Genomic DNA, 14298 nt, shown 5'->3' with positions numbered 1-14298 from the left:
TAATTTGTAATAAAGCAAGTATTTACATTAAGCACAATACAGCAATTTATTTAGATGCTTAAAATGAATACAAAGGGAAATAAAGATCACAAAATTATACATACTACAACAGTGTGTCATATATTAGATGGTATAAATGAATACACCGGGGTGGTGCTTAACTAAAGATAAAACTAAATATCCAAAATGCAGCACTCAGTGGTTTGCTGCTTCAACACAACACACTTTCATACAGATCTAAAAGGTGTCAAAATTAGTAGCTGCAAAGTCAATTCTTGCATGTGATTTTTAGCTTAAAAGATTTCAGAAAACAGATCTGAAATGCCAGTTTTTGTTTCTGTCAGCTGTAATGTCAAGGATATTCAGAACGAGAAAAATTCTATAATACAAGAGAGTCCAGATATATATCTTATGTGGCTGGCCTCTGTTGCGAGATTGTACAAGGTTATGTGCAAAAACTAAGTCTGTCCAAAAGTCCATACTAGCGCAGTTCCAGGCTTTTGCTAGGTAAACTAGATAGAGCGTTTATTACACAGCAAGGGCAACACTAAAAAAAGAAACAAATCTAGATGGGTACACAATAACAATATCATAGGCATCACTTGAATAGGTCTAAAAGACTGTACAAATATACATTTCAACTATTCAGAATGAATACATGAAAAAAAGTTGATTTCCCCGAAGTCTACTATACACATTGGACTGGTAGCTTGAATGTTGGCCCTACACTACCGTGTCAATCAGGGTAACGCCTCCCCAGATCATCCAACCAAACATCTTACAGAGGGAAAGAAATGTTGAGAAGGCAGATAAAATAAACCTCTGCTTTTCCTCATGTGCGTTCGTGAGCCACCAGCTTATCGGTTTTTCACATTTATTTACTGTGTCTGTCACAGCAAGTTCTGAAGCCAGATCAGCCAGTCGTGTGTCACAGACGTGGGAAGAACCACCGGGATGAGCAGTGGCCTCGTAGCCCCACAGCCCGGTGACCCAGCACTCAAAAGGCGGTACCAGTCAGAATACAGCTTTGCAGTCCTGCCGGGAGGAGAGCGGAGCCGAGCCCCAGGCGGCAGCCGGTCCCCGGTGCCGGAGAACCGGGCCCTCAGGCCTGCTGGCTGCTCAGCTTCACGCCGGTCAGGCCGCCGTGCATGGGCTCGGCGACGCCGTCAGTCATGTTGTCAAACTGCTCCCCGTCCTCACTGTCCATTGTGCTATTCTGCCACTCAATCTGTGGGTTAGATAAGCGCTCGTCACTTTCAGATGCGTTCTTCCACTGTGACTGGTCCTTAGACCAAAACCCTTCAACTTTTCCATAGGAACTATTCTTCCACTTCAACTGCTCTCTGTCGCCTTGCACGGTAGCCTTTTTTTTGGCAGCTGGCTTACTGCTTCTTGCATCTTCACTCTGGGAAGACTCATCAGACCAGGTTCCCGCTTTCATTTCACTTGTGTTGTCCTCAAAGTCCGACACCTGCTGGGAACCGGGGCCACTCTCAGACGGAGAAGCACCATCCTTCCACTCAACGGCGTCATCGTGGTCAACGTCACTGTCAGAGGCATCGCGCAGCAGCTTGGTCGGTTCCTCAGTCAAATGAATAGTTTCGTATTTTGAACCATCCTCCTCTTTTTGGTCTAGCTTCTCCTCAGACTCTAAAGCATCCTCAGAAATGACCTTCGGTATGTGCTCCTCCGGGGTATCGTTGGGGATTTTAGGCTCGACTTCAAACACAGGGTCAAAAGGGCTACCACTTCCATTGGATTCTTCCTCCAGATTTTCAAAACTGTCTGAGGAGCTGTCCTCTTCCTTCCCGAGGCTGAGCTTTTTGTCAGCAGTTTTACTAGCATTGACTCGGGAATCCTTCTCGTCATGATTCTCAAACAGCCACTCAGCATCAAAATCCATCTCGTGCTTCACTTTGTTGAGTTCTTTCATGTTGAAGCCCAGTAACACACCAGGCTTGTACTTTTCACAGTCCCGGACACACTTCTTCCTCTTGTTACTAAAATGGGAAGCAATGTCACTCTTCCACAACCACAAACTGGCAGCCAGCTTCTCAATTTCTCTCCTGGTGGGATAGGGCTGTTTATTGAAATACTTCGTTAGGAAGCTTTTCCTGGCTTCATAGGAATCATCTTCATGACCCTTGGGGTCTAAAGCTAAAACAACAGGTTCCTCAGGCTTCTCTTCGAAGAAGCTGGGCGAATCACTATCATCGTCTAACTTTCGCTTTTTCAGCAAGGGAAATTCCACTTGCTCGTAAGTGCGCTTGACAGGAGCCAGGCCCGGTGACTGATTAAGCCGAGAGGGTGCATTTGTCTTATCCTGGCCATTCTGGGTCTTTCCAACACCCCTGCAGTGAACTAGATGCAAAGTGATAGTCGAGGCGGTCATGTTGCTGGTGTACACACCAAGGCAATGGATGCATTTGTAGGTGAGCTTTTTTTCCACGGGATGAACCGTCTGAATAACTTGGTGCCTCTCTCGTAGGTGATGGGCAAGTGCATCAGATATGGGTCCTTTTAGGATTGAAAAGCAAAGCGGGCAAAGGGTTTTCCCAACATCTTTTTTATAGGGTACTGCAGCCTGAGGTGAACTTTTAACAGGGATATCTGCCTTTTCCTGAACTTTTGGCTGTGGCTTTGGAGGGACTGGAGGGTTATTCTGGGCATGGTAAGCAACAGATTCAGCTGGGGCATCCCTCAGGTTGTATGTGGTTACAAGGAGGTGGATATTAGTGTGACTACCCTGCTGCAATGTCAAATCAAAGCTCAAAGTAGAATCTGTTTTGGGTCCCATCTCTTCATCAATGTGAACCATCCGCATGTGCGCCGCCATCTTTTCCACGTCATTGAACGTTGACCGGCAATACGGGCAAGACAGACCATGAATTAACATGTGGTTGAGCAGGGTATCTGTGGGCAAATAGCGATTACAGTAGAGGCATTTGCTAGTGAAATTGTGTATTTTCATAATGTAGTTGGCTACTGCTGGGACTTTCTCAGCTTTATGTTCTTTTTCGAAGTGCACACTATAAACATTTTCAGGAAAAAGCTCATTACAGATTGTACATATTTTCCACTTTTGAGTTGAGGAAGTATTGGCTGGGGGAGGGCCCGTGGCAGCCGCAGTAGGTTTGGAACTGGACTGACCTAATACTCTGGATGCCTGTGACTGGGAGAGGGAGGGAGACTTTAACTGGCCTGATGAGAGAGAAGAGGCATTAGCAGACTGCAGGGAGTATCTTGCTGGTGCCTGGGACCTCTGCTCTGACCCAAGCCCGTAAGCTCTTCCATTTCCACTCGGCAGCAGCTGCTTCACAGACTGAGACTGCTGAGGGATGGAGACTGGTGCGTTGCCACCTAGACCTAGTCTCATGGACTGACCAACGCCATAGCCCTGGCCTACAGATTTGACTCCGTAGTTATTCTGCTGTAGGTGAACATTGGACATCATGTTGACTCCTGTCGAATTTAAGTTAGGCTTTGGTATTGAGAGTCGATTTACCATCTGCTGCGATGGCAAAGACCGGACATTTCCAGAAGCAAGGGAACCAATTCTTGATTGGAGTCCCATGCCCTTCTTCTCTTGAGGTTTGGGAGCAATTAGCATCAAGGGTTTAGATCGGGGAACCACCACATTTGTGTGCCCAATCATGGCAGTGACCTGATAGCCTATGCGTTCATGGTCTTCGATGACGTGTTGTACCAAAGCTTCGTAGGACTTTGGCATGAAAAGGCATCTCTTGCAGTGAATACTGCTCTCTTCCCGGGCATTTGAACCTAGAGGGACTGCACCGTTGAGTGACTTCTCACCTGCCTTTGCTATGTAAGGCGCCGCCACGTGCTGAAAATGTTCCCTGTAAATGTGCTTCCTAACGATTTCATAAAGAGGATCTCGGTAAGTGCACTTCTTACAGTAATAAACAGCTTGTTCTACACTGTCAGCCTGCTTAGGTTTAAGGCCATCATTTTTGCTTTTATCTTTGAAAGTGCTGAGGCTGCTACTCGGTGCGCTGGCGTTTGGAGCATGAAATATTTTAATGTGTGTTTCCAAAGTCTTTTTGTCTGCATTGAAGGTACAGTAGGGGCAATTAAGGAGAATCCTATTTTCAAAGTCTTCACTATGGACATTCCGGAAATGACTTTTGTAGGCAGAGAAGAATTTTGAAGAAAATGGACAAGCACTGCAGCAAAAAGGTTTCGTCCGGTAGTCCTAAAGAAAAGACAAAACCTGGAATCAGAATGCCACTTCAGAAAAGATAGTAACAGGTTCTAGATTTTCTCCCCCAGATGTTCTCTATTTTTAAAATAGAGATATAATGCTATTTTTAGACCTGAAACTCAAATGCATCAATATAATTTTTTTCTTTTCAAAATTAAATTGTAAAATACGAATCCAAATGAGAAAACTGTTTTAAACAAAATAATTTTATTTGAGTCCCAGAGTATTAAAAAAAACCCCTCATTCCAAGCTTCCCCTCAATGTTTAGAAAAGATCAAAGTCATATTTGCTGATTGGTTTTAGAGGAGCCAAAGACAAATGGCTTCAAAGATAAACATTTTACAGTTAGAAATGACAAAAATAAACACTGTGAAATCACTCTCACTCTTGCAAAAGGTTCCAGATTTACTATTCTGTGCAAGTCAGGGCCCTCAGTGCTGTAGTGCCATTAGGCAGTAGGACATAAAGATACACCTTTCTTCCCTCCCATCATGGAAAATCTTCAAAAATCTCAAAACATTTCTTCCCTCTGATCCAAGTGCATTGTCGTATTTAGATTTCATTACTGATCAAAAAGCTACTGATGCGAAGGGCTGGCTTTCTTCTACAAGCCATGGTCTCTCTTCTCAAGCAAGAGCAGCTTCAAAGGAACTAATGAAGTGCTAGCCGCTCTGATTCAAATTAAGAAGTTAAATAAAAATTTCCCACAGACTATGAGGAGTGCGTGATGTGAAAAATCCACTGAGGTACTACTGCAGGACACACCGGCGTCCAAGAGCAACGTCCAGAATTACGCTCACTAGCATCTGTGCAGTTTGTCCTTTGAAGACCGGTGAAACACAAGCAGGGCAAGAGATTAGCCTTTCTCCCTAGAAACCTACGTTGTTTCAGATACTGGTTTGACACAAAATAAAATACTCTGCATCTCCTTGAAGCTCAATCCCCTATTCAGTGTTAGAATGTGAAGCTCTGGGATTTGTTAAACCGAATTAAGTGACATGTCCCACTGGAAGGCTTTTACATTTGAAGACTTCTGGGTGCATACATTTTTTTCCTGAGGTATGGATAAGAAAAAACCAGGTAACCATACTCTCAAATTTCTGAGGCAGTAAAAGTACTTCCACAATTTAAAATCTTTGCCCAAGTATAAGAGCTCAATAATTATAGAACTAGGGGTGCCTGGGTGGCTCAGTGGGATAAGCCTCTGCCTTCGGCTCAGATCGTGATCTCAGGGTCCTGGGATAGAGCCCCACATCGGGCTCTCTGCTCAGCAGGGAGCCTGCTTCTTGCCACCCCCCCTCCCCGGCCTGCCTCTCTGCCTACTTGTGATCTCTGTTGGTCAAATAAATAAATAAAATCTTAAAAAAAAAAAATTACAGAACTACAGTCCCTACTGAAATAGGTAATGATAAAGTCTGCCGTGACAATCACTCCTCCCTGTGGGACAGAAACCACTACCTGCACCACCTTCTCTGTTACATCTTTACCTCCTGATACTTGCTGGCATCACTGGTGCCTTGGACTACCTAAGAGTGTTCTTAATTCCAATTTGAAAAATTTAAGTGACACCTTTCTGTCACTACTGTCCTATAAAGCCACCCATCTCCTTCCCCATGTGCTGGCTTAGCAACCCCAGAGGTTGGATGATATCCACACAGAAAAAAACACATTCTCCAGAAATAACATGAACTGCGACAGACACAAAAAAATGACGGATGGCCTAGATGAAGAGAATATTGGAGGGTACATTTCGGAAACAGAAAGAGAAGAGCAAAAGTACTGCTGATAGACAGTACAGTACACCTTAGAACATTTAAGTAACAAATTTCCCTTTATTACACTTTAAAGTTTCAGTCCAATGACAAAAAAGATTCTTCCTAGTTCTCCCTGCCGCTTAGGAAAATTGAAATAATCAACTCTGACATTTTCCACACAAGGTTACTGCCCACAAAACAATGCATCACTATGAGAGGCCTAGAGCTGACAAGGGAGGACAGCACAGAGGTTGCCATTGGGGAAGTCCCCTACACCACTTACCTGATTTTTCGTAAGCGAAGGGTCCCACAGTCCTACGTCCTCCCATGTAGTGTTTTTCAAATAAAAGTCATTAGGCTCAAACTGTTTAAAATCCTAGAAAAACAGTGAAAGAAGTTTACAAAAACATAGTGATATCAACTCTAACCCAACCTTACTTATAAATCCCATCTCTTAGCTAGAACTGGGAAGACACACAGAAAAACCAATCCCACCAAGAACTAAACTAGGAATGATAAGGCTCAGGAAATAAAAAAAGGCATATGGAAGTTGTATGCAACATTTCCTAACAACTGAACGTTTCCCAAATGGTCAGCTAGGTTTCCAAGGAAACCACTGGAAGTTCTAATAAAGTAAAAACTTCAGTCACGTAGTAATACCAAAGCTCCTTTCATGAGAGTATTGTAACTCCTCAGTTGTAGCATCAGAATGGAGTGTAAGCTAGCAATGTTTGCTTACAGCACCATGGATGTGATATTCTGCTTCTGAGGGGGACAAAGGGTAGAAATGGATGGGGAAGAAAACTCAGGATTTCTAAACCCACAAAAGGAAGAAAGCTATCCGAAGAAAAGTAAGCAGTACTACGTTAAATTTACACTCTTACGTAAAAACTTAATGGCCCGTTTCCCCCCAGGCCAGGAAGATACAAAGTCTCAGGAGAAAATTCCCCTTGACTCCAAAAGGTTCACAGTTCAGTGTGGGAAAATCAAGCACATATAAATTCCACAGTATGTAATCGGTGTAATAATGGCAGGAATACATCAAATGCAGGAGAGAAAAGGCACCTTAACATTGGCATTATTTAGTCTTGTGCAGATTATTCCACTGAGTGCAAAGTGGAATGAAACGGACTGTTTATGGGGCAGATCTGCCTGAATTTGAGGGGACGGAGAGGCAGTGAACTTCCACACTGGGGATAACGTAATTAGAGAAGCCCACTTTTGAGAAGCTTCAGTCTTCATGAAAATACTCCCCCCACCCCGAGTATTATTCATGGGAGCCAGGAAAAGAAAATCCGTTGCATGAAGGAAATTGCTTTTTAACTTTCAATTCCATCCGAACAGTTCCTGAATGCCTATTATGTACCCAGCACTGTGCTAGGTGCTGGTTACACACGGAGGGACAAGGTAGTTTCGGTTCCTGGCCAGATGGAACTTAAAGGCTAGTGGGGAAAACAGCTTTAAATATTTCAATCAGAGGCTCTGACCAACTAAACCGCAAGACCTAGAGTAATGAGATCTGGAAAAGGAGGAGACCAGTACACTGGCTATCCCACAGGGCTTCTACAAAGCTCAGAAAAAAGGTCAGAAAAACAGTTTGCAAAAGTCCAAACTGTTATACAAGGGGGAAGATAATAGTGTATGATGGGTCAGAAGGGCCACAAATACTCGTCCTAAGGAAAGAGACAACAAGCACCCAAACCACCATGCCTCACCACTCAGAAGGTCAACCAGAACACTCAGGCGTATCAGAATGAGAACAGGCTCTGGAGCCGGCAGACGGACCCGACCATACGCTTAGCTGTGAGGTGGACCTAAATCTTTACTGGTTCTTCATTGTAAACTGGAGATAAGATTCCTACATCCCCCCCCCAGGGGCTGTTCTAAGAATGTGAAATTAGAGACAATTGTAAAGCACCTAAAATGTCTGACATGTTACACCCTCACGAGTAGATCTGCTTTTGCTTCTGGATGCAAAGATGAGAAAGCCCATTTTCGGGAGAAGGGAGCAAGTTAAGTCAACTGAGAAAGCTCGGGTGAAGCTAATGCTGCAGTTATAATTCAGAATCACGACTAAGAATTAACCAATCCCGGCTGCTGACACAAAGTAATGGATCAGAAGCTGAGTCATGTTAAAATTTAAAAAATGGCATGCTACTTACTTCTATGTGTTCTTTACAGTATTCCAACCCAATGTCACTAAGTATTTTTTTCACAGTTTTCCGGGCTTTTCTTAAACTGCCAAGATTGTTGACAGGAAGTTGGAACATAGTTTCTATTGGAAAAAAAAATTTAAGTCAAGTCAAAACACGTACAACTTGTAATATTTCCTACTTCCACTGATGGTAGGACCACAAACCCTGGCCCGCTGACAAAGAAGGAGAGTAGATACCCTTATCTAGTATGTTCCGATTACTTATAAAGCAGACAGGCAAAGTAAGTGCTCTCTGATCTTTTCTATTTTTAACAGGGTGCTCTATGTTATATATCAACTGTGGGTCTAATCTGGCACAATTCTAATTAAGTTCATCACCAAACTGGTTTTTTTAAAGTTGAGAATTAGGTTAATAATACCAACCGATTATCTTAAAATTGAGTTAGTGCTTTTCTCCTTGTGATGTTGAGCCTCTGAAAATAGAAAAATGTTCACCATTTCAGCATCATTATCACAAAATTTTGAGTGCCAGGGAAAAGAAGTTTTTGTTTTCTGGGAACTGTCCTGCACACTGCTAAGAAATATCCTTTAGTGTTTCCAAATACTATCCAAACTAAAGACACTACTGGTTGTGTACCTAGCCCCCCAGCCAGCAGGACCCCTGGACAAAGGCACTCAGCATCAGGGCAGATGATGACTGTGTTACAGACTTTAGGGGATCCTCTTGAAAAATGAAAAGCTTACATGTATGTGTGAAGGAACTGAAAAATTCTTTAAATGACCTAATACATTAAAAGCACAAATTTAGGTCCACTTCCCCCAAGTTCCTTAAAAAACAAAAGTTAAAATAAAATTAGTATTTGTATGGCTTCTACATGACCATAAATGTTTCCTATAAAATACGGTAAGAATTTATCATCAATGAAATAATCCAAATAAATTTTGTAGAATATTAAATAGTTCCAAAAACCAAAACCAGTGGCAAACCCAAAGGCCAAAGCAATAGGAATTAAAGTTTAATACACACAAATCTGGTTTTCTGATTAATAAAGGCTGTTACTCTATAATACCACTACCATTTGTAAGTATAACCATAATCAACTAATCCAAATGTAATACAGTACCATTTACCTCATTTATTATTCTAATCCAAAAATCAATATTAACTATGAAAAATGGAAAAGAGTAAAGCCTACCAAAAACAAACAACTCCTACAAATTCTGAATTTGGATGTGTCATCAGTACTGAGAAGTTTCAAAATATTCTACATGAAGTACAAAGTATAACTGAGGCCAAAAAAGAAATGTATTTCACTAAAAAACACTGCTTACTCTTCCCATCCTCAGCAGCTAAGAAGCATGACTGTGTGTCCTTCACACTTTCTGCCATCCAACAATCTGCATATTACTTACAAGTGGACTCAGAAGTCACTTTGGTTACAAATTTAATGTGTATTCAAAGACAGATCCATTTTTCTTTGTGGAAATTTTATTGCTAAATTGTTTCAAACCATCTTTTTGAAAGTATTAGATCAGTTGCTGCTTATTGAAACTTCCCACAACCAGGTCACTGAGAGAGAACCACCCGACAGCAATGTTTCAGAAATACAGCAAATGTTACAGGCTAGTTCTGAAGAGCCCAGGCATCAAAACAGATGCCCACCAACGCCCAAGTCTGAGAAGAGACATCTTGTTTCTCTATTCATTTCATAAACTCTTTGTGGGCCCAAATCCAGCAGTTCTTTTGGAACTTCTCAAGTCAGTCCTGCTTCACTTAAGAGGAGAGATGAGCCCAGAAGGCAGCCACTGCTTCTCCCCGCCTTCTGGTTATATGCAGCTGAATATCTCAGCAGAAACAAATACACAATGATTGGGAAATGTCACCACCACTGAAGACACCAGTCTATACAGAAAGCACCCAGGGAGTTAAACTGCAGCCAAGGATAAAGGAAAACTCATTCTCCTATGGGCAATACATCAGGCTTTCTCAGTGCCCACCACCCACGGCTAAACAAGTTGTCTTAAGCACCTCCCTGCATGGTAGGCACCCAGTTTATACACCTACAGTTCGGGAAATGTCAGTATGTTCATAAAGGAGCTTCGTTACAAGAAACCTGTAATTTATAAAATGTGGTATTTCAGCCATGGAGTAAATCTCAAGTCTACTTAGGCTGAATTAAACAGGCATATATAAATACTGAACACTGCTTACCAGAAAATGTTGTACAAAAATGTGTTTTGTTTTTTTTTTTTTAATGATTAGCAACTAGGAGGAATCCAAATTAAAGTTTACACTGAAAGATGTAGAATTAAATTATTGGCATTGTTATTGGATCTGGGGACTTCTCTTTGCCCTCTCCCCAGATGGAGGTACCCTCTATGTATTTGCTTATGGAGGTCACTTAAGATTTTGTCCATCTGGGGGCGCCTGGGTGGCTCAGTGGGTTAAGCCCCTGCCTTTGGCTCGGGTCATGATCTCAGGGTCCTGGGATCGAGTCCCACATCGGGCTCTCTGCTATCAGGGAGGCTGCTTCCCTCTCTCTCTCTGCCTGCCTCTCCATCTACTTGTGATTTCTCTCTGTCAAATAAATAAATAAAATTAAAAAAAAAAAAAAAAGATTTTGTCCATCTGGAGCTAGAATAACTCATTCATTCATGTGTGTTAGCATCATCAAAAGCATTTACAAAGACTCCTGTTTTTTAAGTAAAACTTTATAGAACAGGTACACAGTGTTAAAATATAAGCAAAGAAGGATCCCTCCTGCTCTTATCCTTTTGCCATGGAGCTCCCCTTCTGTAAGGGGCCACTGTTATATCAAGCTTTTCTGCAACAAGCCAGAATTCAACTCTGTGAATGTTAGCACAATTATGGGTGACAAGATAAAGAACTAAAGAGCCCTACAGGTTGTTTTTCCCAGCCTCTTGCTTGCTGTTAAGAAAGAACTTCGGGGCACCTGGGTGGCTCAGTGGGTTAAGCCTCTGCCTTCAGGTCAGGTCATGATTCCAGGGTCCTGGGATGGAGCCCCGCATCAGGTTCTCTGCTCAGCGGGGAGCCTGCTTTCCCCTCTCTCTCAGCCTGCCTCTCTGCCTACTTGTGATCTGTCTGTGTGTGTGTGTCTCTCTCTCTCAAACAAATAATCTCAAAAAAGAACTTCAAGGGGTCCCTGGGATCAAGGCATCAGGATCCCTGCTGAGAACAGAGCTTACTTCTCCTTCTCCTGTTCCTCCTTCCCCACTCTTCGTTCTGTCAACTAAATTTTCTTTTCTTTAAAGAAATAACTTCAAATCAACAGCTGGCTTCAGGGTTCATCAATGTTATCTATTTGATTCATACTTAAAAACTTTTATAAGAATTACTCCTGGCCCTGAAAAGTAATTCAAAAGAATTACTTTTGGCCCTCAAAAGTCCTCTGATTTAGAAATGTGTACAAGGGGCCCATATCATAAGTGACTGAGGGGCAGGAACCAAGTAAATAGGAAATCAACTGTTTGAGATTAAGGGCTGATCCTTCATTTCTGAATAGAAAGAGGGCTAAAAACAGAATATTTAGAATAATTACTCTTAAGTAGGAAGAGCCTTTAATGTCAAAAATTGCCAGAAGATGGGCTTTCTCTCCAGATTTGTCCCCAGGTGGCTCGTCCTTTCTCTTAAGCCTCCTTGTTTGTCAGAATGGCCATTTCACCAGGTCAGCACCATTATCCCAACACCAAGGGGAGCTCCTCTAGTCAAACCAAAAACCTTTCAGCTCACGGCAAAAAAGGGGGAAAATATCCAATTTAATAGACTGGAACCACTATTCTCCTGTTTATCAATCATTTTTGAAGAACCTATACTTTGTCACTGTGCTGGGAACAGAGAGATGAACAGGACACAGTTCTTCCCTTCCACACTCCTTCATGTCTAAGGGCCAGGAACTAGAGCACACAGCAGGCACCTGGCCACTGGAGTCAAGAAGATGGCTTCTGCCTGCCGAACTGCCTCTTGGAGCCACTTCTTCCAACAGCAGTGTGTGTCTGACTCAGGTCCACCGATCGGAGTGTTCTACCTCTGCCGACACTGAGACTGGCAGAACTCGATGTGTGCCCCAAACACGGCTGATAGTGATGCTGAAAAGGACTCAGGACCTGCTACTACATGGAGAAAGCAGAGGGAGGGAAAGACTCCCATTCGATAATACTTAGAAGTCCTTAGTCCAGCTGTCCCTGACAGCCCCTTCCAAAGACTCTTCTAAACAAGAGCCAAATACATGACCACTTTTGCTTAAGCCTTGGTTCATGTTCCCTGCAACCAAAAGTCTTTGTAGACCCACTGGGTAGTAGGACACAGAAGAGGAAGTGAACAAGACAAAAGATGAAGAACTTTATGTCAAGTAATTACACTTATTTATTAGGTCTAGGAGAAAGAGTAAGTTTGTTAGGAAGACATAATATGCTTCTGAAAGATGCTTTGGATCCTGGTTTCATGAATCAAAACCAAAAACACCGAATGGTCAAACACCTCCACCATTTTTTTTTTTTTAGCCACAGGGAGATCGGTGTGGGCGGAGGGCCAGAGGAAGTGAGAGAATCCTAAGCAGGTACATGCACAGTGCAGAGGCCCAAACGGAGCTTGATCCCACAATGCCAAGATCACGACCCAAGCCGAAATCAAGAGCTGGATGCTTAACTGACTAGACCACTCAGATGCCCCTCCCCCCCAAATTTTAGAATATTAGAAAGGGAGCGCCTGGGTGGCTTAGTCGGTTAAGTGTCCGACTCTTAATTTTGGCTCGGGTCATGAGATGGCCCTGCATCAGGCTCTGCACTTGGCATGGAGACTGCTTAAGATTCTCAACCTCACCCTCTGCCTCTCCCCCACTCTCAAAAAAAAAAAAAAACAAAACAAAAAAAACAAAACAACAACAAGGAAAGATTTGGGGGAAAGCTCAATGACCTATTAATAACAGAGTCAACATTTGCAAGTATTTTATTAACAACTTAAAATGAGTAGTGTTTGGGTAAGCATATGCCATCTGATGAACAAGACAAAATTATCAATTTTTAAGAATGATTTGAATTCATTGCTGAATGATTCAGCCACATCCCTTCCTACTGATCTTTGTGAATTTTACCCACACCTACTGAGTGGGTCCAAAACATTAAAGTTTTACTAATAATCCTGGCCAAACTTCTACTCATGTGCTTTCTTAGAAAGCAAGAGTCAGATGGCAGAAATGAAAAATCTGAGATCTGTACCCCTAGGCTAGAGATGAATTGAATACATACATAGAAGACTGATCAAACAAAGGTTTCTTTCCCTTCCAAATACCAAAACTAAAAATACTCCTTTACTCCACATACCAAGAGAGAAATGAGGCAGATTGAGCCTGTCTCATGAGGAAGATCTATAGGATGAACCTGTACAGGTGAAGAATAACAACATCTCAATGACTAAATATCACTTAAGCAAAGAAGTCATCATCTGAGAAACACAATTATAATTATTTATGAAACAAAAGCTCTGCTAAAAGGCTTGGATCAAATCAGGTATTGTACTGACATTCTTCTGGGTCAGGAAGACAGGGGATCCCGACAGCAGATGGTTCTAGTTTAGCCCACTCAAGGCAAGGTTTGCAAGACCTGATACACCAAGAGTCATGAGGCCTGTCTATGTACACGATAAGGTTCCTTGCAAAGGGATGGAGGATGATATCACTTTGTCTGTTTGTGCCCACAGAAAGTTAAGTAACAAAAACAAAAACAAAAACACCCCATAAACTTTAAACCTTTGACCAGGCACAGTTAATCAAACAAGCCAGGAGAAAAAAAAAGCCTCCAGATCAAACTTTTCCAGATTATCTTTTAAGCTACCGCAAGTGTGGATGTTACCATGACATTTTCCAGGATATAATTCTTCATATTTTTGTGTGCCTTCTTAGGTTTCCCAAGTTCTTCATAAGAACATATGGTATTAATTTAACATACCAGAAAATACAGAAGTAAATATGATAGCATGCCCTAATTTCTATCACCTGCAACTTTCTTGTATCTGTGAACCAAAATCTGCAGAGTGACAGCTAATGCTTCAGTTTTATCAGCGAATACAAATTTACAATTTTCTTAAGAAAACGTTTCTAACACCGCACTGACAGCTAGACAGGAATGGTTACTTCTTCCTGGTAACACCT

The 14298-nt window shown here is 42.2% G+C and overlaps 2 protein-coding genes across 5 annotated transcripts in view; one reads left to right on the top strand and one right to left on the bottom strand.

The window, feature by feature from the left end:
- The window catches only part of BCAS4 (breast carcinoma amplified sequence 4), an 83525-nt gene that overhangs the window by 65907 nt on the left and 3320 nt on the right, over positions 1-14298 (top strand). The gene's annotated exons all lie outside the window — the stretch shown is intronic.
- LOC122915970 (activity dependent neuroprotector homeobox) overlaps positions 22-14298 on the bottom strand; it is a 31325-nt gene continuing 17048 nt past the window's right edge. For 3 of the 4 annotated variants that reach the window (XM_044262828.1, XM_044262827.1, XM_044262829.1), the window contains 3 exons: positions 8139-8251; positions 6260-6352; positions 22-4213 (listed from right to left, as the gene is read on the bottom strand). In XM_044262828.1, coding sequence (XP_044118763.1) covers positions 1103-4213; positions 6260-6352; positions 8139-8246 — 3312 coding nt within the window. In that variant the 5' untranslated portion in view covers positions 8247-8251 and the 3' untranslated portion in view covers positions 22-1102. Of the gene's footprint in view, positions 4214-6259; positions 6353-8138; positions 8252-8554; positions 10555-14298 lie in introns of those variants that run through there. The other variant, XM_044262830.1, reaches the window with a different exon arrangement.

The sequence above is a fragment of the Neovison vison genome, chromosome 8 (genome assembly GCF_020171115.1).
Source record: "Neovison vison isolate M4711 chromosome 8, ASM_NN_V1, whole genome shotgun sequence".
NCBI classification, from domain to species: Eukaryota; Metazoa; Chordata; class Mammalia; order Carnivora; family Mustelidae; genus Neogale; species Neogale vison.
This window is presented reverse-complemented; position numbering and strand designations above follow the sequence as displayed.